The 26,791-nt window shown below is 39.5% G+C and overlaps 1 protein-coding gene and 2 long non-coding RNA genes across 3 annotated transcripts; 2 read left to right on the forward strand and 1 right to left on the reverse strand.

Moving 5' to 3' along the window:
* Positions 1-5,082: 5,082 nt before the first annotated feature.
* Positions 5,083-6,308, forward strand: LOC145548715 (uncharacterized). The gene is made up of 2 exons (XR_014084720.1): positions 5,083-6,166; positions 6,237-6,308. It is a non-coding gene; the product is annotated as an uncharacterized LOC145548715 (long non-coding RNA).
* Positions 6,309-11,402: 5,094 nt separating this feature from the next.
* On the reverse strand, positions 11,403-21,270 carry LOC145548714 (uncharacterized). Its single transcript, XR_014084719.1, has 3 exons — positions 20,998-21,270; positions 19,839-19,980; positions 11,403-12,305 (listed from the first exon to the last, which is right to left on the reverse strand). It is a non-coding gene; the product is annotated as an uncharacterized LOC145548714 (long non-coding RNA).
* Positions 19,181-23,824, forward strand: mad2l1 (MAD2 mitotic arrest deficient-like 1 (yeast)). Its single transcript, XM_008434846.3, has 5 exons — positions 19,181-19,362; positions 22,072-22,218; positions 22,958-23,078; positions 23,278-23,381; positions 23,455-23,824. Exons 1-5 carry the CDS (start codon positions 19,299-19,301, stop codon positions 23,625-23,627), a joined length of 609 nt encoding a protein of 202 aa, XP_008433068.2. The 5' UTR covers positions 19,181-19,298; the 3' UTR covers positions 23,628-23,824.
* Positions 23,825-26,791: the final 2,967 nt, after the last annotated feature.

Consider the following 26,791-nt stretch of genomic DNA (forward strand, 5'->3'; position numbering starts at 1 on the left):
TAGGCTACTTTGCACTGACTATTATTTTATCATTAATATTATCATTACTATTGTAGATGTTTAGATTTTTTTGCTTGTTTCTGTATTTATCATCAAAAATAATTTCCCAGAGAACAAAAAGTCATGGGAATAGAAATTATTTTCACAGGCGTCTATGAAAAATGCAACGAACATTCAAGTTAAAATCTGTAGGCCTAACAGCAGCCAATCAGTGGAAAAATATTCTTATTCTTTGCCATTTTCTAGTTGTTAAATCTTCCACAAAATGACCAGATAAAAGATGAACAACATGCCAGTTTAAACTTTGAACTATTTGCAAAACGACTGAGCTGCAACATTAAAACATGGATAGAACTGTAACTATATTAATCATAACTCTTCATCTCTTCAGTGTTTCTGTGGGTTTCTGGTGGTGCAGCTCTGTGCTGCCTTCAGGAGAATGGGACATCAGAGTATCATCCATAAAATTTCACCCACATGGCATTTATTGTATAAACCAGAGCTTTCAGTGGAAAAACTAAAGTTCCAGATCCTTTTAATGCCATACAAATATGAGACAGAAACATGGATTATATCTTTATATAGACCTGTCTATTGATTATAGATTAATAGTTTTACTGGACAGAAATTACAAAGAACAAATCTGGTTCTTAATCAAATCCTAATGAGTCAAATTGAAAGTGTCATGGAGTCATCAGCCTCATGACATTAACACTGACATAAAAAATAATATTGAAGAAATAAATATATCAAATCTAATTAAAAACATAAATAAGTGATCAGTTCTTTACTGTTATGGTCTGTAAGATATATTTATTCTCAGTACTAGATGTGGTCTCAACAAACCCATGACACTTCAACAATATTATTTTACCTTTTATCTGGAAATAGTGTCTGTTTATTCTTGCCATATATTCCTCTTTATTAATTATTGCTCGAAAGGTCTTGCCATACCAGTTTATTCCTCTGTATTTACTTTAGTTTCTTAGTTTATTCTTGCATTTTGTTCTACATTCATTTACATTTAGTTTCATTTGATTAGTATTATCCTCTCTTGGTTTATTGCTATGTCCACTTTAGTTTCTTTCCTGTTGCTAAATTTGTTTGATCATTTATTGACCATCAGTAATCTTCACTCATCACCTGCTGTGCCGCCTAATCGTCATGTGTTTCACATCATGTGTTGATTTTTTTTCACTGTTCAGCGTCGGATTCTCTGTTTTTATGCCATAATTCACATCTAGTTCGTCGCTCCGTTTTATGTTCCGCTTCTCCTGTTTCAGAGTTTTGCTCAATGTGCGCAGAGTTGTTTTTTTTTTTTACCCCCTATGGTGCGCAGCGTTTGGGAAACATATCGATGGGGAAAAGGCAGACTGACATAAACCTTTTAAAACAACGGAAACAATTTCTGCATTCTGATTATTGAAATTTAAAAGTGCTGTGTTGTTCAATCACCCCGTTTCATACCGGACCACTTACAGCTCCGTGTTAACGCTATAAAATGAACGCTCTCTATCGTGGTATCACCCATGGAGGGATTTCTTTATTTAAATTAGTTAATTTTTCAAAGGGATACAAAGTGAGGGTATCGTGATTTTAGTCATTACATGTTTATAAGAGCGATTTTCTGTTGTCCTTCCATGGAAGCGGGCAGCTTTCAAACGGAAATAAAACACTTTTTAATATAAGTTGCTGCTTTGACATGATCACAGAACCGCCAAAACATATGTACAAAAATCCTAAATAAAACATAAAATATTTGAAAATCAGACACTAGACAAGTGAATCACAGCATCGTCATCAGACGGTGTAACGCTGAACTGATGCGGTGAAGCTGCCAGTAGCAGGAGACGGAGCTGTACCAAAAAGCTACAAACACTGAATAGAAGAAGAGCTACCATACAGTTGCAGCCATGCATGTTTTAATGTTACGAAATACAGTTTTAGCAAGTTGTTCAAAGTCTAAACTGGTATTGTTGTGCATTTAAGGTGTAAAGTTTACCTTCGACCAAACGCCCCCCAAAGGAATCCCAGGCCCCCCTTTTGTACAAATTTCCGCCAGTCCCCCTTGCTGTCCTCTGAACGCCCCCTGGGGGGCGGTACCGCCCACGTTGAGAACCGCTATACTAAATCATTGTGACTAGACTAGCTAACTTAGTTAGCAGTAAAATTTTGAACATGTGACTATCCCAGAATTAAAACGGCTTAACAAAAAAGATTTAGTTCTATATATGAAAGTAAACTGACAACAAGATGTTATAAACGAGCGATATTCATGGCAAAATTCATGACAGATCGTTTACCTCATTCAAACAGAGTTTCTCTGACTCTCTGCTGCTGCCTTTACTCTGAGCCGTTCAGAGGGGGAGGAAGCGCTCTGCTGAATGCGCTGTTGTGCGCCTTCAAAATAAAAGCACGCGAGTGGAAGATTAAAAATTCTTTGCTACTGCGGTGAAATTATTGGGGGGAACGAATGTGACCGTCTCCAATATCGGGGGGGACATGACCCCCCCCCGTTCCCCCTGCTTCCTACACCTATGGTTATAACACATGATATAAGTTTTATAATATATGTTACATTGTTTCATTTCTAATATAGACTCTTGTGTCAGATAATCTAAGTCAATGTTAGAGAATAATTAATTTTTTTAGATTTACAGAATCTCAGTTAGCCTTCATAGCAGCTGAACCCGTATTACATCAAACACTGTAGCTAATATTAGCTGGTATCTCACCGGTGGACATAAATACAGTAAAGTAATATTCTAATCACAAAATATACACAATAATATGTCCATCTTACTTGTGAAATGTTGTCTGTGGAGCCTCACATCAATAATCCATCGATCAGAACAACAATATCCCTCAGTGCTGAGGCATCTTCTGTTTTGGTTGAGCAAAATAGGAGGGAATACCCCTCCAAGATGGCCGCCATATTTCCTGCGCCGGGAGCAGCCAATGCGGGGTTTACTCTTATATTATGTCTCTTATATATGAACACAAGTTCAAATCCATGTTGAGAGTGGATCTCCTTCAATCAGGGCTCCTCCGCAGCTCTGATTGGCTAAGCAATGTAACGTGATCCTCTGCAGCAAGTGATGGCAAAGCGGGGCGTCATCACGGCTTTACACAAGAATCTTTATCTTCGCCGAACCCCTGGCACCGACTCATCGAACCCCTGGGGTTCGATCGAACCCAGGTTAAAAACCACTGGGTTAGGGTAAGGGCAATGGCGCAAAAAGTGGGTATGCAGCGCATGCAACGCATAGGGGCGCTGCACCAGAGGGGACGTCAAAACCCCGTCTGGAGGGGGCGGCGTGCCGATGATGTGTTTGCATCCACTTGAGCAGCCACGTGCAGAGAGGGCAGCTGGGGGAGCTTGAGCACCTGCCCTCTTTGCTCCTTGCCCTTCAGTATCGCTTATGCAATAAGGGCACATCGCCCGTCCAAAACCGATCATCTACATATGGATATATGTCGGATCTTCAAATTTCCTTTGCTGCATTATCAGTGGCGGAGCCAGAGGGGGGGCCAGTGCCCCCCCTGTCATCTGATTGGCCCCCCCAGTGACCCCCCCAGATGATTGACGTAACAGCACCAGGTTATTCCTGTACATTATTTGGAATCATAGTCAACCTAATATCTAAAGAAGAAAAACAATAATAAATATATGAAAAGAAAATGTATAAAACTTTATTTAAGTCCATGTGATGACATAAATAAATAGATTTAGATCAGGCGCGATACCAGCCTCCTTTATACTCATAACAAGCTGATATTCTTCTCCTGGATGTTTCAGTTATGCTGCTGTGGTGCAACTCAAAGGCTAAAGCACTTCACACCTGGTGGTGATGGTAAAACACCAATAAGTTATTTATTGATCCTCCGCAAAAAGAAAAAAAACCGAAGAGGGGCCGACAATGTTCGTGGTTTGGAGCAGAGGTGGCGCTGGAGTTTTTTCGTTGTCCGTCAAAGAAAAAAATCATTTTATTTCCAATTTGTAGTCATCCAACAAAACATTTAGTATTTCCCTGCGAGAACGTTTTTGAAATCAGGTAACATTTCACGAAATGACGTGATTAGAAGACGGCAGAACTCTGATCGTTTCCTGATCCCGCATCACTTCCCTCAGCAGGAGAAAAAACCCGCAGAAGCGGATCAGCTGCTGGACGCTCCAAAGTCTCTGGTCCGTTAAAGCGACCAGATCAGAGATGATTCTCTGACAGATATTGTTCTTAGTCTGATTAATAATGAGCTCCACGATGTTCTCTGTGAGTAAAGTTGAAACTGTCTGTGCACCAAGTGGTCAGCTGATCACAGTCTGGACAGAAGACGAGGCTGAGGAGGGAATCTGACATATTAACTAGGTTAAGTTTTTACTGGTTTTGTTTTTAAAACACCATTAACTAAACAGTGTAACTATATATTGTATATTTGGCGTTTGTCATGTCATGTGTGATTAATTGGAGCGTAACCGTGGAGCATTTAAGCGCATTTATTGTCCAGCGCTCTGCGCTTGTTTCTGCCTAACGGATCTGCACTTTAATTTCTTTCCTCTCTCAACAGTCAGCTGTTATTCCTCTACATAAACTACAATAAGTAGATCATAACATTCTCTTTAGGTTTTCTCTGTGTGCTCCAAACTCATTAACTGTAAACTCATTAGAACCCTGAACCACCATCAGGCAAATAGTTCTGGTCCGACCCGAAATATTGTTACCTGTCAAATGACCTGTCCAATCAGAGCTTCCTAACCAAGGTGTCCATAACTCTTCAACACGCTGTCAGCTCCCGGTCAGAAAGACGCATTTAGTTCAGTGTCCATGAGATGATATTCAGAAAGGATCTTTTATTTGATTGATTTTAGTTTCCTCTGTGATGAACTCTATGCTAAAGTCCATCATGTCTCCATGTGCTCCAGTCAAAGGTGTTAATTATAACATGTCAAATGACAGAGGGGCTTAAAAAATAACCAAATATTCAGTTTGGTTAGTTTATATATATATATATATATATATATATATATATATATATATATGCACACACATTTTAAATTTTGCCCCCCCCAGACGTAGTCCTGGCCCCCTCTTGGCCCCCCCAACTTTAAAAGTCTAGCTCCGCCACTGTGCATAATGTACATTTCATTTATTCTACCTTTAGGTAAATGTATCTTGAAGGAGAATAGCTCTTAAATAAAAGTCCAATAAGGATATTAATTTAGAATTAAAAATAACTCACCCTGAATTACCATGATAGATATAATGAATGTAATAAAAGTGACATTAATGAAGGGGAAAAACTCAACAAAGACTTTAAGAAAGTTTAGGGTCTGGTTCGCAGAGCAAGAAGTTAAATATTTTTTTCCCATTTATTAAACAAAAAAAAACCCAACTAAATAAAATTGTAATCAAAACTTTTGGAATTGTAATGATTCCTTTTTTTAAAACAAAAGTTTTATTTAAAAAACTTTTTTCTAAATTAACAAATTTTTGTCTCATGAAAAAGTTATTTTCCAAACATAAACTTTTATTTGCACACATCAGAAATCTTTTGTTGTGATTTTAGTCTCTGCTCACGACTCGTGAGAATCACAAGCAAAACTTTGAGTCAAACAAAAACTTAGAATATTAAGAAAAGATTTCTGACATGCACAAATAAGTTTGTTTTGTTATGATTCATGTCCTGTCCATGCTGTGTTAAGCCCTCATTCAGTTCACCTGCCACGCCTGATTGCTTACCTGTTCCACCTGGGCCTTGCCCTACTTAAACACCCCTCAGCCTCTGCTTCCCTGCCAGATTATCGACAGCCATGAGCCAGTAGAGATCCAGCGTTTCCTGCCAAGCCTTCTGTGTTTCTTCGACCCCCCCTACTGACCACGGATTTACCCCTCCTGCCAAGCCCTTCACGGATCCCTTCTATTCTGGATTTCTGGACCCTGACCCAAGCTCTGCCTCACGACCACCGATTACTGCCTGCCCCTCTAAGCTAAGTCTGCTCTCTGTCCTCCTGTGTATGACCTCTGCCTGTTTTTCGACAAAGTCTCTGGGTGCTGCATCTCGGATCTCCCCGTGGAGATTTTCATTGCCTCCACAGAAGCCTGTTCCTCTGGTTTCCTGCTTCTCCCTGTCATCAGACCCTCTGCTCCACCCGTCCACTGCTCTACAGGTCAGTTAAGCTGAACATTTCTAGATACCCCTCCTTCGTGCATCACCAGTCTTCTCCACTCTCTCCTCAGTGCTGTGTTTGATGACCTCTCCCTTAGCTGAAACCAGTATCTGAAAAAATAAACTTTGTTTTCCTTTTTATACTCCTGTGTGTGGTTGAATTTCCGGGTCCCCTCTGAGTACCCTTACATGTTTTGCAAAAAAAAATTCACTTCATGAGACAAATGTGTGATTTAAATGTTTCAAAGTTTTTTTAAGCAAAACTCAGTAGGCTTTTCTCATGGTGACATTCATTAACAATTCAATATTTGCTTTTGTTTTTCTCTTTTTTCTGCAGTTCCATGTTAAAGTTTGCTGCAGCTCTGCTTTCCTGAATGGACCGTCTTCATCTCCACTGCAGCAAACAAGCAGCTCTGTTTTATAGATTACAGTCACTAAAAGGTTGCTTTGTACCCTTGTTTATATTTTAATAGTGTAATTCTGTAAAGACAAAATATGTCTGGTGGTCCAGCTCTGATTTACATATCTTGCTAAATTGCGGTGTAATGTGGGTTCCTGTCATCTCCATTATGGAGATGACAGGTTTTGGACGGGCGACGTACCCCATTGCATAAGCGATACTGAAGAATGACTGATATCATTAAAGATACTGGGGAGAAGCTTTTTAGTTATCTAGCTTTGCTAGCAAAGGCGTAGCTAGCTAATAGTACAACAACAGCTTAATGTCTGTCTGATAAAAACATAGACATCAATACGTAGATCCCTCATGGAGCACTGAGTCGTATGTAACAGCATCCGCCATCTTCTATGTGGCAGCAGGGCGATGGAGCTCCTTAAGTCCTGTGCTGTGTTTCAACCGTTTTACGAAACAAACTGGATTCATTGGCATCACATTTCCCAGGTAAAGATGAAAGATCAGAATTACTTGACTTTGCAGCCAGAAACTTCCTTCTAAACAACCGGAAAATATTTCCTAAGTAACTAAATTGGCCCGAAATAACAGCTGATTGTTAGCATAGCAGCTAAAGTTTTCATACTGTTTTCTAATGAGAGCTGATGAGAAACCGCTGTTAGAGGAGAAGTTAACTAAAAACCAGAGGATTTAGTGAGTAAAGGTCAGTCAGGATCAGAGCTGGAGCTGCTGGTCTTCAGTCTGTTTCCAGCTCAGCTTCTCCATGTCGGTATTTAGCTATAAAGATGCTACTAGTCAGAGCCCAACATGCTGAAAATGTCTTTTTATGAATGTGAAGGAAACATTTATGTATTTTCTATTACACTTTTGGATAATTTCTCTTTTATTCTTGGCTTTAGCCTGTGAACCAGGACGTCTCAGAAGTCATTGAGTTCTCCCAGTGTGACCAGCAGACTGAAGCCTGTGACCAGTGTTCCCAGTATAATAAATAAATGTTTTATTATTTCACTTTTAGTGTATTTTTAAATATCTCAATCTGAAGTGTTAGTGTATTAATACAGCTTGTAATGAAATAAAAATTTACTCTGTTAGAATTATTTTCACTCTTTGCTGTCAATAGCAGAGTTGACATACTGTAATAAATATTGATTCTCTGGAAAAAAGTAAGAAAAATATGTAGTTTAATGTTTGACAATTTATAAATCAAAAGTCATTTCTCAATAACGTATAAAAAATAAATACAGGAAAATTATTTGTTTGTCTTGAAATGTTAAATGTACATTAAATTATGTAAATATATTCTTTAAGAAAACACAAGTGTGTCTGTTTATCAATTTCAATATAAAAATAATCAGAATCATTTCTATAAAATCAAACATTGTGCTCTTTATTCAGAAATGCTCCAAAACAATTAAATTATCACATCAAAAGTTAGAAACTCTCTTTAGTAATTTCTTTGATTGCCAAATATATTAATGTGTGTGAGAAAATGTGTCAATGGCAGGAATTAACTTAAAATACTTTATAGAACGGCGCTTTATAAAGTTCGGTCAATTTACTTGTATTAGCTACTGGCACATATTCCACATTCAACATGGCGGACGCTGTTACGTATCGCAGCAACGGGCCGACCCGCTGCATGAGGCGCCTACGTATTCATGTCTACGGATAAAAATAGTGAATCGATAGATAAGAACAGTTTCTCCTCACCTGGCTGTCTCCTCCCCTCAGTAGTTCTTCAGAGAAAGGCAGACGCAGAGGCCTGTCAGTGTCTGTTGTATTTCATTACCTCTCTGCTTAAACCGCGACTCCGAGCTGAAGCAGAAACGATACTTCAACGTTTTCTGTCATCTGACAAGCAGCAGGTCTACTCCACTTTATTCACCAAAAACGATTTTTTTTAATTCACCAAAAACTGTTCTGTAATCTGGAACGTTCGCTACGTTGAGCTCCAGTTAGCCGTCTTATCTCACTGCGCGAGAAGCAACTGCGTCATGTGTCACGGGTAAAAGGTCAAAGGTAACAAGGTGACCGGAGGGCTTATGTTGTAAAAAAAACAAAAAAAAACAAATAATTTTAGTATTTGTTATGTGTCAGAAGAGGGCTTAGGAAATAATAATGAAAAACAAACAAATAAATAAATTGGACCAAAAGGGCACTTGGGGGCAAGGAGCAAAAAGGGCAGGTGCTCAAGCCCCCCCAGCCCCCCCTCTGCACGTGCCTGTTTACTAACCCTCTTAAAATCATGGGCCTTATGGGGACCAAAGCCCAGTTCGATGACTGTTAGGTTTAGAGGTAAGGTGTAAATTAGGTTTTGGTTAAAGTTAGTGTTAGGAAAAAATGTCTGGGCTAAACATAAATACAGTCTCTAAAATGAATGGAAGTCAATAACAAAGTCTTCAGTTTGTATAGAAGTACAAGGATATGTGTGTGTGCTTGATGTAATCCAGCACTCTGTAAGTTTTTGAGTAATATGTCAGAATAATATGCGAGTAGCATCTTGACCACATCCCCTCAGTCACCATAATGTAACACAGAGCCATGTCATGGCTGCTTCTGTGTGTAGCAGCAGTTCTTTTCAGCACAGGTTATGTATGGAGAAAGAAGCTCAGTGTGCTTCACAGAAAACTGCTCATTTATTTGTGTGAGGGCAGCCAGGCTGACACACATACTCACGCTTGTTGATTTGCCTTCTTCAACATCTCCAGTCTAGAGAGGCATGCACTGCAGAGGCTTAAAATAGCCCAGTGGGTCTTCTGTGGGCCTCCTTTGTGTGGTGTCAGGTGGACGTTATTAAACTACCATAGCCCCCCAAAACCTGTACCCTCACCTGCAGATTATCAGTCATATTTCAGTCAGCAGTGAGCTTTCTCTGACCCACATCCATGATATGCAGAACCAACCTGAAAATAATACTAATGTGTTCACAAATCACTTTTTTTCCTCAGTTTATTTAGTCAATTTAACAAATTCCATGATAAACTTACAACACATCATTACTGTAAAATAATAGAGTGAATCAGGTCTCCAAAGAATTGATTTAAAGCTTATACAGTGAACATGGGAACACACAACTCCACAGACTGATGTAACCTTTGAACAGGCAGAAGATCTCAGGTATGTAAATAAAACTATTTAATCTTTAACTGTTTTTTTAAAGTGGAGATGAGTTTCAACCTTGTTAATCTCTCATTGAGCTCGTTCCAAACCTTTGGGCCCCTCCAAGCAAAAGTTTGTCCGGTAATATTAAGTGTTCTAGTTTGCTAGAGATAAGATGTTTATTCCTAGTTCTGCAAGTACGCTGAGGACCACTGGTTGGTTGGAACGAGCTTAGTCAATCTATGAGTAGTTTTATTTACAACTTGGAACATTATGCAGCCGTTTTGATATATATTTATCTCTGTTAGGCAAAGGAGTTCAAAAAGATGGAATGGATGAGAGGTGGGGGCATTATATGAGTTTTATACATGGTTAAAAGTGTGGATAAAGGTCGATAAAACCTTCATTGTAAAAACAGGCCAACATACTTGAACACCTTTGTTGGTAGATAGTTTGTGTAGTTTAAAATTTAAGGACTAATCTATGAAGACCCCCAGGAACTTTGTAGAAGTTTCTCTAATTATTTCCTCATTTTCAATTTTAAGATTTATACGATCAGTTAATGATAAAAAATTATTTGGTCTAAACAAAGTATAAAATTTGTGATTTATCATTTAAATTTACTAACATATTTTGTATGTATCCATTCCTCTCCACACTCAAACCATGTCTACTGCTTCCTCACGTTGGTCACTGCTTTGGTCAGATGACAGTAGGTTTGTTGAAATAGGTGGATGAGGGCGTCTTCAGCTCCAACTCCTAATTTGTGTTTGTTTGTTAACTCAGGTGCTCCAACAGGATGCGGGATACCAGGACAACAGGTCTGCAGTCAGAGTCTGACTGTTCTTGGATCAGAACCAGGCAGGATGTCTTGCACAACACTGCAACCTTCTACTGCAGGGGTGGGCAACTCCAGGCCTGGAGGGCCGGTCTCCTGCAACGTTTAGATGTGTCTCTACTTCAACACACCTGAGTCAAATAATGAGGTCATCAGCAGGACTCTGGAGAACCTGACTGCACTGAGGAGGTGATTCAGCTGTTGGATTGAAGTGTGTTGAACCAGGCAGACGTCTAAGAGCTGCAGGACACCGACGGCCCTCCAGGACCAGGATTGCCCACCCCTGGTCTACTGGGTCAAATTAGAGTTGAAGAGATGTTGCAGAATCCCAACATGCACAAGCCTTAAGAACTTTGGGTCTGACACCGTCTGGACCCATAAAGCTGTCCTGTAGTTTCTCTCAGTTAAACATGCATGTACAAAATCAGTTATTAACATTGCTATAGTTACACAATACTAGTGCTGCTCTGGATAAATGTAAATTTTGTGACACATCAGCCCTACCAAAAAATTGTTCACATCTGCCACTGAAAGAGAGATAAACAGAAGACCCATGGTGAAAAGCAAGCTAAAGCAAATGAACCTGAGCTTCATATAAAATGAGGGTAAAAATCGGTGTGGCTGTGAAGAGGGCCGGAGGGCAGCAGAGAGCCACAGGGGGTTGGGGGCGGGGGAGAACTCCTGTTAGGTGGGCTTGTTGCAGTTTTTAGGCTAAGTCCACAGTTTTCTCTGAACTTCATGCTGAAGCTTTAGCCTTGAGGTGAGTTTTTTCTTTTTTGCAGAAGGTTTCCCTGACACTGTTATCCTATACTGGTCTCCACTCAGGGTCGCAACTACATACTATTCAGGTGGATGCGAACACATCATCAGCGCGCCGCCCCCTCGAGACGGGGTTTTGATGCCCCCTCTGGTGCAGCGCCCCTATGCGTTGCCCACTTTTTGCGCCACTGTCTCCACTGGTTGAAGACAACCATTGCTTTAAACCTGGACAACACTGATAAGTGAGATGAATGACATAGTTGTGAGCAGAAGTGCATGTTGTGAAGTCAGACACCAGAGCCCTCATGCATAAAGCGTGTGTGCGCACAAAAAATGTGCGGTGCCATATTTTACGCACAAGTCGGCATGTATAAAACTTTACTTTGCGCTGGCATGAAAATGTGCGGCTGCCACACAAACTTTTTCTGTGGACAATATCAAACTACAGTGTCAAAACTCACCTAAATACACTGAAATCAGACTACATTCAATGTTATTAGACCAAGAAGCATCATCAATCCAATGTTTTTCATGATTTTATGTTTTTATTGCTTAAAAGTAAACGATAAAACTCAGGGCCGTGCAGAGACCACCAAAGGGGCAGGAGCTCAAAAAAAGGGCCCATCTAACCTCATTCTAGGACAGAATATTAACAAACAGCTTTCAGAGTTTAATAAACAATGATAAATTACAAAATTGTGACATGTACAATCAAAGCTAAGGAAAATATCTATATAGAGCATACAAATATGGATATGAAAGATATTTTACTAGTAATTTCTTTCTGCAGGTCTATTTTGTTATAGGAAAGTTTTGCAATATTCAAACCCACAATTTAGCAAGATATGTAAATCAGAGCTGGACCACCAGACATATTTTGTCTTTACAGAATTACACTATTAAAATATAAACAAGGGCACAAAGCAACCTTTTAGTGACTGTAATCTATAAAACAGAGCTGCTTGTTTGCTGCAGTGGAGATGAAGACGGTCCATTCAGGAAAGCAGAGCTGCAGCAAACTTTAACATGGAACTGCAGAAAAAAGAGAAAAACAAAAGCAAATATTGAATTGTTAATGAATGTCACCATGAGAAAAGCCTACTGAGTTACAAAATAGCAGGTCTACTCCACTTCATTCACCAAAAACCTTTTTTTTTTTAATTCATCAAAAACTGTTCTGTAGTCTGGAACGTTCACTACGTTGAGCTCCAGTTAGCCGCCTTATCTCACTGCGCAGAGGCAACTGAGTCATGCGTCACGGGGAAAAGGTCAAAGGTAACAAGGTGACCGGAGGGCTTATTATGTTGTACAAAAAAACAAAAAACGGAATAATTATGGCACATGTTATGTGTCAGAAGAGGGCTTAGAAAATAATAACCCCCCCCCCAAAAAAAGAAAATTGACCAAAAGGGCACTTGGGGCATGGAGCAAAAGGGGCAGGTGCTCTAGAACCCCCCCCCCCCACCCCCCATCCAGCCCCCCCACGTGCCTGATGAAACTGAACCGCATTTATTCCCAAACAATAAAGTAACACAAAAACAAAATAAAGAAAATAAAAATATTAAATAATAATAGTAAATTCCCGCGCAAATTAGGATTTATAAAGGAAAGGTTTGCAGCCACGTGCGTGCGCACGGCTTTATGCATCCGATTTTTTTGTGCGCTGCACTTTTTAAAATTTGTCCTTACGCCAAGTTTTAGTCTGAAAACTGCGCACTTTTTTATGCATGAGGCCCCTGGTCAGTATCCAGAATAACTGTCTTTTCAACTGTGACATGTCAGACAGTTAAGTCTGACCCATTGTAGTTGTTATATAGTAATAACTACAACATCACTGACATGTACGCAATAACTTGCCAGTGAAGTATGTCTTGAAAAACATATTTTTAAGAAAATATGTTTTTTTTCTGGTTTTATATTTTTACCAAATTCAACAAAAAATTTTTTTTTGACATTTCTTTCACAATACAAGTGATGCACTTCTTCCATGTGCTAATATAGGTGACATCCTTAAATAATCAAACACAACCAAGGATCTTACAGTTCATGAGCATCATCAAAGTCTGAGTTTCTGCATTTCTATCGTTTTGTTAAAATGTTTCAATGATTTAACTATTTGAAACAAAAATGATTTTTTTTAAAGATCCAACACTGGAGTATTCAAGGGCAACTCAAATAAAGTCTTTATCTTAACTACACATACTGCAGCAGTTTAAAAGCCTAGCAGTTTTATGAGTTACATATAAACAGGTGGGAAAGTTTGTTCCCGTTCCCCCCTGCTGCCAAATCAAAGCCTGATCAACCACCATTCTACCTGAACAGTACTGCATGTATAAAGTCAGCCAGTCTGGAGAGGTTTTTGTGCTGCTGTGCCGAACAAGAACTCAGTAGGGGCATGGATGTGATGGAGATGATAATGCAGTGATTTCAGGATCATGTTACAGCCGTCAGCATCATGCTCCAACTTGCTGATGCCATTGTATCCATTTAAAAGGAATAGAATTCTTACTGAATGTGCTGAAAAGGCAATTTTATCAATGTTCTTTTTCTTGGTCTAGAATATAAAATTTTATTGGTGTAGAATAGCCAGTAGGCATGAAATCTTAATAAAACTGCAGATTTTTGCCCAGTCAGACCTATAAAACCAAGCAGCCAGAGCTGGCAAATCATTTGCTGCTTTTGGTGTTGCTAATTACTGTTTGTTAGGACTGCCTGCTGATGGTTCGAGTTTTAAACACCCTCTAGACAATTCCTTTGGAGTGTGAATCTGCTGAAAGGTCAAAAGACTAAAGAGCCATTGGTTGGAGGCATCCTGTGACTCACAGACTTGGATTGAAAGTAAAAACAAGTTGTTTCCAGATGCTAGCTAATGATGTTTTAGCCTTCAAACTTTGGTCAAGGCTATATATATATACACACACAGTATTTTCCGCACTATAAGGCGCATAGAATAGACGCTACAGTAGAGGCTGGAGTCACGTTATGCATCCACTAGATGGAGCTGCACTAAAGAGATTGTCAACAAAACAGTCTGACTGCGGTCAGCGAGGAGAATCTTCTGGGGCGTGGCTGGACGATGGTCACCCTTCTCCGTTCGCGCACAGCATGTTGGTGGAGAACGTGGTGCTAAATGACCTGCAGACAACCTGATTATCAGGTCGGTAGGTAGATAGGTCAGTCAAACTTTATTAATAGATTACAGACCAGCGTTCTGACAACTATCCCAGCATGCACCGTGCGCTTCTTCTTCTACGGGGGAAAATGAAATCGGCAGCTGCTTATCGTAGTTGCTGGACCTGTTGTGGCTCAATATTGGTCCATATATAAGGCGCACTGTCGGCTGTTGAGGTAATTGAAGGTTTTTAGCTGTGCCTTATAATGCGGAAAATACGATATATATAAAAATTCCCTTCTCACCCTCCGCGGGTGGTCTCTCTCTCTCTCTCTCTCTCTCTCTCTCTCTCTCTCTCTCTCTCTCTCTCTCTCTCTCTCTATCTGTCTCTCTATCTATCTATCTATCTATCTATCTCTCTACCAGAGGCCTGGGAGCTTGAGGTTCTCCAGTATCTTGGCTGTGCCTAGAACTGCACATTTCTGGACTGAGATGTCTGATGTTGTTCCTGGGATCTGTTTGAGCCACTGCTCCAGTTTGGGGGTGACTGCCCCGAGGGCCCCGATGACCACAGGCACCACTGTGGTCTTCACCTTCCAGGTCTTTTCCAGTTCCTCCCTGAGGCCCTGGTATTTCTCCAGTTTCTCCTGCTCCTTTTTCCTGATGTTGTAATCACTTGGTATTGCTACATCCACCACAACGGCTTTCCTCTGTTCTTTATCCACCACCACAATGTCCGGTTGGTTCTCCATCACCATCTTGTCTGTCTGGATCTGGAAGTCCCACAGGATCTTAGCTCGGTCATTCTCCACCACCTTTGGGGGTGTTTCCCACTGTGATCTTGGGGCTTCCAGTCCATATTCTGCACAGATGTTCCTGTACACTATGCCCGCCACTTGGTTATGTCGTTCCATGTACGCTTTCCCTGCCAGCATCTTGCACCCTGCTGTTATGTGCTGGACTGTCTCAGGGGCCTCCTTGCACAACCTACACCTTGGGTCTTGTCTGGTGTGGTAGATCTGAGCCTCTCTGGTGTTTAGGGCCTGTTCCTGGGCGGCCAGGATGAGAGCCTCTGTGCTGTCCTTGAGTCCAGCTTTCTCCAGCCATTGGTAGGTTTTCCTGACATCAGCTCTTCAGTTATTTGTCAGTGGTACATCCCATGTAGGGGCTTGTCCTCCCATGATGGTACTTCCAGCACCTTGTCTTCTGTTCCCCATTGCCTGAGACATTCGCTGAGCACATCGTCCGTTGAGGCTTTGTCCTTGATGTATTTATGGATCTTGGATGTTTCATCCTGGACAGTGGCTCTCACACTCACTAGTCCTCTGCCTCCTTCCTTACGGCTCGTGTTCAGTCTCAGGGTGCTGGATTTGGGGTGGAATCCTCCATGCATGGTTAGTAGCTTCCTAGTCTTAACATCCGTGGCCTTGGATATATATATATATATATATATATATATATATATATATATATATATATATATATATATATATATTGGATACATAAACATGTATCCAATATATATTATTCAGTATTAATCATTATTTATTTGTCATTATTAATTTGTGTTTGTATAGTTTGTATGTTATATAAATATGTATTGATATTGTGTTTATATTACTAATTACTAAATTACTAAATAATTTATTAAATAAATGATGAACGGCTGTGTGCTTTGTAATATGCTCATCATACATCAATATCAGAATATTCCATTCCTATTCTATTGTTATAGCCACTAAGCATATTTAAATATGCTGAACTATGTATTAAAAACATACTTAAAAATACAATTGTTTATAAATGTAGCTTTGATAGATGTTTGAATATGGTTTCCAGTAATAAACCATATTACTGTAAAGTTATGGTTTTCGATCTGAAAGCGTGTTCAGATCGATTAAATGCGTCAATGTGCTGCTAAACATAACGCTGAGTGGAGTGGTGGACCGCTCCAAGATGGCCGCCCTAAATCTCGTCAGCGACAACAGGCGAGAGCAGCCATGAGGGTCTATCCTTATATTATCTCTATGTCTTATATCATCCAGCCTTATTCAGCATATTAAATTATATGACTAACAACATATTACTTAATATTCACATTTCTTTGCTGGTATAACCTAAATGTGTTGCATTTTAACATCTAACTTGAATTCTTGATCTACATGCTTGATATAATGTAAACACAGAGAAATGGGGAAAAAAGGTTTGTGAAATGTAGAGTATTCAGTTTTATTGTAGGAACAAACAGGATAGCAAAATGAACAGTGAATATATAATATACTTCCTAGCAGCTAATCAGACATCAGACTTGTTTTGCCTTTACTGGTGATGAAAACTCGTCACTCTGGAGGAGAGGAAGTCCGGCTCAGCCCCGTCCAGGATGACTGCAGGGTCAGGGTAGCCAACAAAGTCTGCAGGTAGAGTTTTGCATATCTGGTGCTCTGGGTTCTAGATCATAGTTTAACTAAGTACTGTAAATAAAAAGTTAGTCCACGTTGTGATGATCCGGCAGACCGTGGACTGATGGACGCCGTACCGGTCAGCTAATACCCTGGGTCGTTCCTGGACAGTCAGCTCAACTTTGCTGAAAACACTGATTATATTTTGAAGAACTGTTCTCAGAGACTCTACTTTTTAAGAAGACAGTGATCGTGGGGTGACCCGACTCTAGTTGGGTCACCCCTATGTCATTTAATATTATACAAAAATGCTCAGTCTAAAGTTAAGAGAATAGTTAAATTATTTAAAAAGAATTATTGTAGAGGTTTTTGTCATACAATTGGAACAGAAGATAAAGTAAACGAGATCTGGGGAATGACGGGAGGAATTAGAAGGGATTTTTCTTTACCTATAATTAAAGGTAATCAGTGTGAGGCTACATAAGGAAAAAGCAGAGATGTTTGCTAGGTCCTTTGTGAAAGTGCATAGTTCTAAAAATTTATCAAATGAATTATTTTTGAGATTGAAAATTACTGAAGATAATAGAGACATTTTAAATAGGAAAGAGGTGTTTTAGATAAATATTTTACATTGTTTGAAATGAATAGAGCTTTGATTGGAGTAAAAAATATATCTCCAGGGAAAGATGGCGTATACTATAATAAGATTGAACAGTTATGAGATGCTGCTAAAGGAGTAGTTTTAAAGTTATAAAATAAAATATGGGAACAAGATGAATTGCCCTAGTTGGAAACATTCAGTCGTTTTACCGATAGTAAAGCCAGGTAAGGATAAGATAGAGGTCAGAAGTTATAGGCCTATAGCTCTTACATCTAATTTATGTAAATTGATGGAGAAAATGATAACTAAGATATTAATGTATGAAATAGAAAAAGGAGTTCTTATATCTCCTTATCAGAGTGGTTTTAGGAGTGGACGGACAACTGTAGATCCAATTGTTTGTTTAGAAAATGAAATAAGAAAGGCTCAGGTAAATAAAGGAATTCTCTTAGGCTCATTTGTTGATATTGAAAAAGCGCATGACATGCTTTGGGAGGAGGGTTTATTAATTAAGATGGATAAAATGGGAATAAAATGAAAAATGTATAATTGGATTAACGATTTTTTAAATAATAGAACAATAGAAGTAAGAGTTGGGGTAAATTATTCAAATATTTATGCCAGTGGTTCTTAACGTGGGTCTCAGGGGTTCGGTGGAGCCTCTGCCGTGGAGGTAAAGACACACTTGTGTAAAGTCGTGATGACGCGCCGCTTTGCCATCACTTGCTGCAGAGGATCACGTTACATTGCTTAGCCAATCAGAGGATCACGTTACATTGCTTAGCCAATCAGAGGATCACGTTACATTGCTTAGCCAATCAGAGGATCACGTTACATTGCTTAGCCAATCAGAGCTGCGGAGGAGCCCTGATTGAAGGAGATCCACTCTCAGCATGGATTTGAACTTGTGTCTTTAATTACTTCAGCAAAGCTCACAGTTTTTACCACATTCTGTAGCTTTCGGTGAACTTCTAAATCTGCTCCTTAGTCGCATCTTTTCGGGGTTGCTACTGCCTCTAGTGGCGTGGGGGTGGTAACACAATTAATATAATTACATTACTAAATCAGAATACCGCAAAGTCTGTAGTATTTATTATTAATTTTTCCATTCTCTTAAGAATGTAGAGCAAATTAAATGACCTAAACAAAACCTTAAAGTGGTTCCAGTTTCTCTCGATGGCCAACCTGTTGAAACTGGCAAATTTTAAATACCTTGGGTCGTTCCTGGACAGTCAGCTCAACTTTGCTGAAAACACTGATTATATTTTGAAGAACTGTTCTCAGAGACTCTACCTTTTAAGAAGACAGTGATCGTGGGGTGACATAACTAGACTTTAGTTGGGTCACCACTATGTCTTGAATTTGGGGGAAAATAATCATATTTTATTTATCACTACAGAAGGGTTCAGTGAACGCGCATATGAAACTGGTGAGTTTGGTACCTCAAAAAAGGTTAAGAACCACTGATTTAGAAGGACAAATAACTTCCACTATGACATTGGGACAGACCTGCGAGCAATGGCCCCAAAACCTAACAGCACAACAACAAATCTTGACAAATGACAAGTTTTAATGAAATATTACACAAAAGTATAGGAATGCCTGCTTTCTTGTTCTGAACACATGCAGCGGTTTGGCTCACTGAGTGTAGCAATAAAGTTAAATGTAGAGATTACTAGTTTAATTTGCGAAAATCTTTCAGGGTCTTTTGTGGCAAGACTGAGATCAACAGTTGGATTGTTACGCACTGCCCCCTCGCGTCAAGAAAATGTAAACGCAACTTGAGAAGGGAGGCTTTACGCATGCGTGTAAGTGCATATGACATTTTCAAACTACACGGCGGGTAGCAGAAGACAACAGAGAAGCGGCACAAAAATCTTTTAGAGGAGAATCTGTTGGTGATAGTTGGAACCATGACCAGTACTCTTAAGGGAATCACTCTTAAAGGAAGCGCGGAGTTGGTGGCTGACTTCTTCTGTAAGTATTCAGTTCAATCCATAGCTTAGCAGCTCGTTTCCTCCCTTAGCTTCTACACAACACGCTGTGCTAAAGTGCAACTGTTGGGCCTGAGCTGAGTCTTTGTAAAACTCATGACCTCAACGTGAAACTGCAATAAACACCGGAAGCCAGTGTGTTTGCTCTCGGAGCTATAAATGCAACTTATTGTCGTTGCAGATAACAATTTATTTTTACTTGTCTTCATAGTGGAAAGCACCGCCCACCTGCACCACGCTGAGCGCTACAAAATCAAATCAAATGGGAGTTTAATGTTGATATTTTACATCCCGAAGTCTATTGGAGCGCAATTTGTTCATAAACCGATCTTTGCCTCAGTGTTAAAGTTGTTTACTCGAGCAGGAGGCATCGATATGGTTACATTTTAGCGTTTTGTGGGGAATCTTTAGCGAGAGGTTGCTGGGTTTAATGATTTTATTCCTTCATCAAAATCATACCTGGAGTGTTGCCTTGATTCTTCCATGCATGCTTGAAAAAACATGCATCTGTTCAAAACGCCTGGTGGACCCAAGAGCTGCTCCTCTGAGAGGATCAGATGGTTTATTAGTCTCCTGCAGGCGCCGCCAGGAATTTTGGGCCCTATGACAAAAAAAAATAAAAAATGAAGCCCCCCCTTCGCAGTTGCTGTTACAATTTCTTGAGTCTATTTCACCCATAAAAAGCACCACAATTTTAAAGCCCTGCTTTCTTTGGTCCAATACTGATACTATCACAATGTTTACTGTTTGTGAATTTTACATGCAGCACTCTGAATACAATACGCAAATAGGTTGCTTAAATTTTTTTTAAAGTTTTAGACAGTGGTGGAGAAAGTACTCAAAAATGTACTCAAGTAAAAGTAAAACTACCACATTAACGTTTGTACTTAAGTACATTTCTACTCATGTAAAAAAGTACTGGCTTTTACAAATACTTGAGTAGTAAAAGTACTTGCTGAATTGCTAATACAATATCATTAAGTGAACTGATTGTATTTAATTTTAATACATTAGAAATGTGCCATTTTAATGAACAATGCCACAGATAAAGTATGTTTTTATTCTCTGTAACATAGTTTAGGCTTAGATATGTGATTCTATGCATCATAATTTCAGGGATGGAAACATTTTGTCTCCTGTCCTAACATAACATGAACTTGACTTTTATTGCCACTAGTGGCATTTATTTTATTTTAAGAAATCCAACAGAAAGGGGATGGAAAGAAGGTGGGTGGGGGAGGACAGGCAACCGAGGAGCCAGTAGCAGAGTTGTAGTCAAGACCAGCACCCTGCGCTACGTGACACAAAAAAATTTACTTTTACCTTTCAAAATTGCTTCTCAAATTGATCTGAAAGATCCACATTCCCATAAACACCTAGATATTAAATACTTAGAACTGAAATAAATTTAATCAGTAAAGATCCGTCCAGAAGAATCGGATCGTTCCTGAATGTCATATCACTATGTTGCACTTTGGTCACAGCGTTGTCCCATATTTGCGTCACCTCAGTCAACACACAATAATTCAGCGCATGAGTGACAACTTTTTTTTCAACACAGATGCAACATGTCTCTCTGTACAGCTAGCATTGCTAGCATCACCTCCACAGATCTTACCTTTCTTTAAGCTTTCCTTTCAAGTGACACTAAAAGGTGGACGAAGTTCCACCGTCTGTGAAAGCGAAGCGCTGCTGATTTTACATGTCGCCATATCTTATGATTTATGCAGCGCTATTATATTACTGACGCTCAGAGGAAACCACTGCGCATGTCTGGAGCTCCGCGTGCGAGTAAAGGTGGAGCCGATGGGTGACAACAGACACTAAGTCACGTTATTGCTGGGATTTTACGGCGCCACCTTAAATCCCTGAACTTCACATTTTAACGGAAAAAAAGCTAAATGCGACTTGGATGTAACGAGTAACGCGACAGTTTTGTAGAAATGTAGTGAAGTAGAAAGTAGAAAGTATCCATTATTAAATCTACTTAAGTAAAGTACAGATACACGTAAAATGTACTTAAGTACAGTAACGATATACTTGTACTTTGTTACTTCCCACCACTGGTTTTAGATTACTGAAATCTCTGTCCCCACGAGCAACAGTCATAGGCAATGTGCAAAATATACGTGAAGCAATCCAGACTTCTCAAAAAATGCTGCGTACTTGCATTTTATTCAAGCAGGGGCAAAGCACAACCCATGTATTGAGGCCTTGGTCCTCGTGGCGGTGGTTGCAGGTTCGATTCCCGGCCTGGTGACATTTGCCGCATGTCTTCCCCCTCTCATTGCCCTCTTTCCTGTCGAACTACTTTCAAATAAAGGCCACTAGAGCCAACAAAACCTTTTAAAAAAAAAAGCTGTCACCATGTTATGTCAGTTTGTTATGAGCAGGAGTGTAAATTAGTGCACAAGCGTGTGGGTTTATAGCCTGTAGAAAGAAATCCAAAAGGCCAAACATTTTTTGCATGTTAGAGTCAAAAAAATATTGCATTCAAGCAGTTTGTGTTGATATTCCACATATTGCAATTGTAGTGATCATTGCAATTGGATATATTGAGTCGGTCTCCCTCAAAGAAAGCAAGAAATCAATATAAGCCAGTAATGTCTGATCCATGCATCTCCAGTTCCACTTCAACATGATTTCTAAGCATCTTTAGCTGAACCTTAGCTGACCCAGTGTCTCTCCACAGCATTTGGCATCAACAGTATCCTGTATCAGAGGGGCATCTACCCTCCTGAGACTTTCACCAGAGTCACACACTATGACATGACCCTGCAGCTCACCACTGACCCCAAGCTGAAGAGCTACCTGACCAACGTGGTGTCTCAGCTCAAAGGTACCGGTGCTCAGTGGGACGGCTCGAGAGACGAGTCACCTGAACTGAAATAGTTTAAAGATTTTATTCCATGGATTCCTGACGTTCTAATGACAACTTGATTTTTCTGCTTGGCCTCAGCTACAGGTCACCATGGAAACTAAAAGGTTGAAAGTTGATCTCGATAGTCTGATCAGAGTCAAATATCCCTGTTAAAATCAGTAATTCTGACACAGTAAAGTTAAGAGTATGTAATGTAACATCATTGGCCAGTAGGTGGCAGCAATAGATCTAAAAATACTGCCCTCATTAAGATATGCAGATGATGATAAAGTTATCCTGGTTAAATAGTTTTGCATTTCTTAAATCATTTGTTTGAAGTTTAGTAAAATCAGTTAATATATGAGAATCATTTTCAGTTCTTTCATTTTCGGTTGGATTCTCCATTGTTTCTTTCTGTAGGAGAGCAGCAATAAAACAGACACCATCGTCTTCATTTCAGGCGATCCTTCGATACTTGCATGTGAAAAGAACTTTGTTGCTATATCTAGCAACTTTTCAGATCAATTAAGTTGTTCGGCTAGAAAACTGCAATCAGTGCACGACTATTTGTGTATTATCTTAGTTGTAGAATGAAGTTTTCAGAAACTAATTACCGTAACTGATGTTTTTAGGAAGAAAATGACTATTGGTCGATCAGACCAGAAGAGCTGGAATCGGTGCTCTCCAAATCTTCTCCTTTTGTTCATCATTGTTTCAGAGTGGCTGTTTGAGTGCACCGTGCAGAAGCTGGTGTTGGTCATTACGTGTCTGGAAACCAATGAGGTGCTGGAGAGATGGCAGTTTGACGTCGAGTGTGACAAATCGGCTAAGGAGAGCAGGTCAGCGCCATGTTGCTTTCTTCAGATAGAAAATCTGATTTCACACAAATATTTTTTGATGCTTTTTTTAATTCAAATTAGAATATTGTTAGAAACTGTAGGGTACAAAATGATCTTCCCCAGCAGGGGGCAGTATAAACCTAAAATAAGCTCTCGGCCATCAGTAAGGATGAGTTTTGGTCGTTGGTTGTGTTCCCAGTGCTCCCAGGGAGAAATCCATCAAGATCATTCAAGATGAGATCCGCTCTGTCATCAGGCAGATAACAGCCACGGTTACCTTCCTCCCTCTGCTGGAGACGCCATGTAAGTTCCTCTTCTTCCTCTTTACTATCTTGCTTTGTTCCAATGATCTCTGACCTCTGACCTTCCCCTGCAGGTGCCTTTGATCTCCTGGTCTACACTGATAAAGACCTGGTGGTTCCAGACAAGTGGGAGGAGTCTGGCCCACAGATAATCAACCAATCAGAGGAGGTGCGCCTGCGCTCCTTCACCACCTCCATCCACAAGGTGAACAGCATGGTGGCTTACAAGAGGACCGACTCAGTTTGACCTGCTGAAGCACCGGGGCTGCTCTTTAAAGTACATTTTACAGGACTTTTTTTTACTTTGGAAGAAATTCTGCTGTCCTTTCTGATGTAAATGTTGACAGTTTTCTTTAATGTGTGTTATTTCAAAGTGGCCATCTTCTGTTTTATCAGATGGTGCTTTATATAAAAAAAATGTCAAATAAAAGGAATTTTTGTTGACAGATGTTTTTTTCCTGCTTCACTGATTATGGAGTTAAATTGGTTTCACAATTAATAAAAAAAAAAAGTCAAATTAAAATTGTCAAAACTTTTGGATTTACAAAAAAAAAAAATCGTTTAAAAAAAAATCTCAAATGAAACTGGTCAAAACTTTTTGAATTGTAAGAATTTTTCTTTTAAACAAAAACAAATGTTTAAAAATGTGAGTTTTTTTATTAAAATCACTTGTTTGAAGGGAAAAAGTTATTTGCATAACAAATTTTTAAATGCGCATGTCAGAATTTTTTGGTTGAACTCAAGTTTTGCTTGCGAATCTCACATGAACATCCTGGGCGGGGCCTAAAGAGAGCGATGTAAGACCTGTCCCTATTGGTTAGCGGTGACTGAAGCGGAAGACTGCCTGCTATCTCACAACTCAAACTGCAGGGCCAAGTCGTATAATTCTGGAATAATCACACGTCCAATATTTTACTGCTAACCTTTGGCTAAAGGTTAGCTCCTCTAGCTACAATGTTTTATTTCATCACAATGAGACTGAAACAGCAGTAAAATGAGCCTTTTCTGTTTTTGTATTTATCAACACGTATAACATTGTATTAAATATGATGTAATGTTCAGGAGAACGGCAGTGCTAGAATAGTGATGCTGTTGAAGAAAGGTGAAGTGACTGAGGAAGCTCTGGTGAGGTCTTCAATTAGTTTATTGAAATATGTATTAACCTGTTACGTTTTAAATAAGCTAAATTATGAAAAGAGCAGGACAGGGGAGAGACAGGAGCACGACAAGATATTTTAATCAAATGTTTGTGGCTGAAAATGACAAGAGAAAAAAAATATTTAGGCTTTTTTGCCTGTGTCTTTTTCAATCTCTTGAGAGCCATGGCTCCTGTTGGCAAGTTACTGAATGCAGGGCAGGAAATGAGACGACACCGAGTTATCAGTGAGGAGCTAAAGTGTCTGTTAGATGTGAAAAGCATGATTTTCATTTATTTTTATGGGAAAACTTTTGCACTGATGTAGAGTTGTTTAAGAAAAAAATGTTTTTAGACTTAATTTTTGTTGGTCAAACTACTGTATTCAGTGTAAAACTGTTGGGTCCTGTTTGAATAGCTGTATTTTACTTAGTTTTTGAAAGTAAAATACTTTCTTGAACCAAACTTGAACCAGTTCAAGTGCCAAACATATGTAAAAGTATTTTTGATCAATAATAAAACATATTTTGACAAATAGAATATGTCAAAATCTAGTAGTAAGCTTGTGTGTATTTATCTTGCTAGTTGTGAGGCAAATGATAAAGTGAGCGTTCAGTCCTGGAATGACGCTTGATTAAAGACTCCAGCCATTTTGTTCAAGAGGAAATGGAAGATGATGTTTTTTGGGACAGTTTGTCACCTTGAGATCATAAAACATATACATACGTTTAATGTACAGATAGTTTATTACCAGGAATGGCATAGTTACTTTGAAAAAGTAACTACTTGATTACTCAATGAAAAATACATCTGTTGCATCCCCAAGCCAGTCTATTGTTTGGAGGGTGTAACACACAGAAAATGAAGAGGCCAAACCAGGAGAGCATAGTTAAAGTTTTATTAAAAATAAACCAGGAAGAATCTTGATGGTGGCGGGGAAAAACCTAAAGAAAACATTAGAGTGTAAATAACAAAATCCAGGGCTTTTAGACAATCTTCTTAAGTAAAAAGTAACCTGGGAGAAACCATGAACCTGGCATCTTTAAAAACAAGGCAAGTACACACATTTCCAACAAAGCTGCAGCACCCAGGCTGCCCATTGGCCAAGAGGCCCTGAGATCAGTTCCTCACCCAGCTTTATACTCTGCTCATCAAGAGACATGAGCTCAGCAGCAACTTGAAATGGGGAAAGATGCATGCAGTCACCACTGTCCAGGGCAGGGGTGGGCAATCCTGGTCCTGGAGGGCCGTCGGTGTCCTGCAGCTCTTAGACGTCTCCCTGGTTCAACACACTTCAATCCAACAGCTGAATCACCTCCTCAGTGCAGTCAGGTTCTCCAGAGTCCTGCTGATGACCTCATTATTTGACTCAGGTGTGTTGAAGTAGAGACACATCTAAACGTTGCAGGAGACCGGCCCTCCAGTTGCCCACCCCTGGTCCAGGGTGACCCTGCCTCTCACCTGAAATGTTCGCTGGAGAAAGGCACCAACACCTCCTGACCCACTGGGGACAAAGGTGTAAGAAAATGAGTGGCTTGTAGACGTAACTTTAATCTGATTATTGGATTGTAAATAGTAACGCGTTACATTACTTGGTCAGATTAGACTAACATTTTACTAAGTAACCCGTTTATGACATTTCTGCTCAAGCTATTTATTTGTCAGGTTTCCAATATGTGTCCCTTCACCCTTGGAGCTAAGATCTGCCTTGTGGCTCCAATGAATTGTTCCTAGTTATCACTAGAAGGTAGAGGAGCTACATTTTTTCAAAGATTACCCGTCTCATACCATGCTGTCACAACATATTGACAGTTTCAGCAAATATGTAAAATAAATATTTCCTATAAAATTACAGACTGCAGCTTTAAGTAGTAACTAACTTAAAGTAGTTCTGAAGACAAAATGGGGTTCAAACTAGCTTTAGCTATTAGCGGTGTCCTGGTTCAATATCAGCCAAAAAAAAAAAAGATCAGAATATATAGGCCTTATCTAAAATCTCCAGTATTAGCACGCTGATGGAAACATTCCTTTCCAGCATTTCTGCCCACCAGAAATAAGTAACAAAAGTATGTGTGATTTGTACTAATATCAAATCGGCTCAATATCGGGATCAACCGATAGCTATCAGAATCACTAACATTTAGCTGTAACCTAATTGATAAAAAGTATTCGGTTAAATGTTATTTACTTTCAATAGTCTATTCTCTTTTTTATAATGTTTCTCTTGTCTTTGCTGCTTCCCGTATATGTCTGTGTGGATTTTTGGTGTTTTGTCA

This window comes from Poecilia reticulata, chromosome 18, assembly GCF_904066995.2.
Source record: "Poecilia reticulata chromosome 18, P_reticulata-male-v2, whole genome shotgun sequence".
Lineage (NCBI taxonomy): Eukaryota > Metazoa > Chordata > Actinopteri > Cyprinodontiformes > Poeciliidae > Poecilia > Poecilia reticulata.

Bases quoted from the DNA above. Each gene is read 5' to 3' on its own strand.
- mad2l1 (XM_008434846.3), top strand. From the start codon at position 19,299: ATGACCAGTACTCTTAAGGGAATCACTCTTAAAGGAAGCGCGGAGTTG. The intron at 19,363-22,071 runs GTAAGTATTCAG...GTCTCTCCACAG, and splicing joins GTTGGTGGCTGACTTCTTCT to CATTTGGCATCAACAGTATC. The intron at 23,382-23,454 runs GTAAGTTCCTCT...CTTCCCCTGCAG, and splicing joins CCCTCTGCTGGAGACGCCAT to GTGCCTTTGATCTCCTGGTC.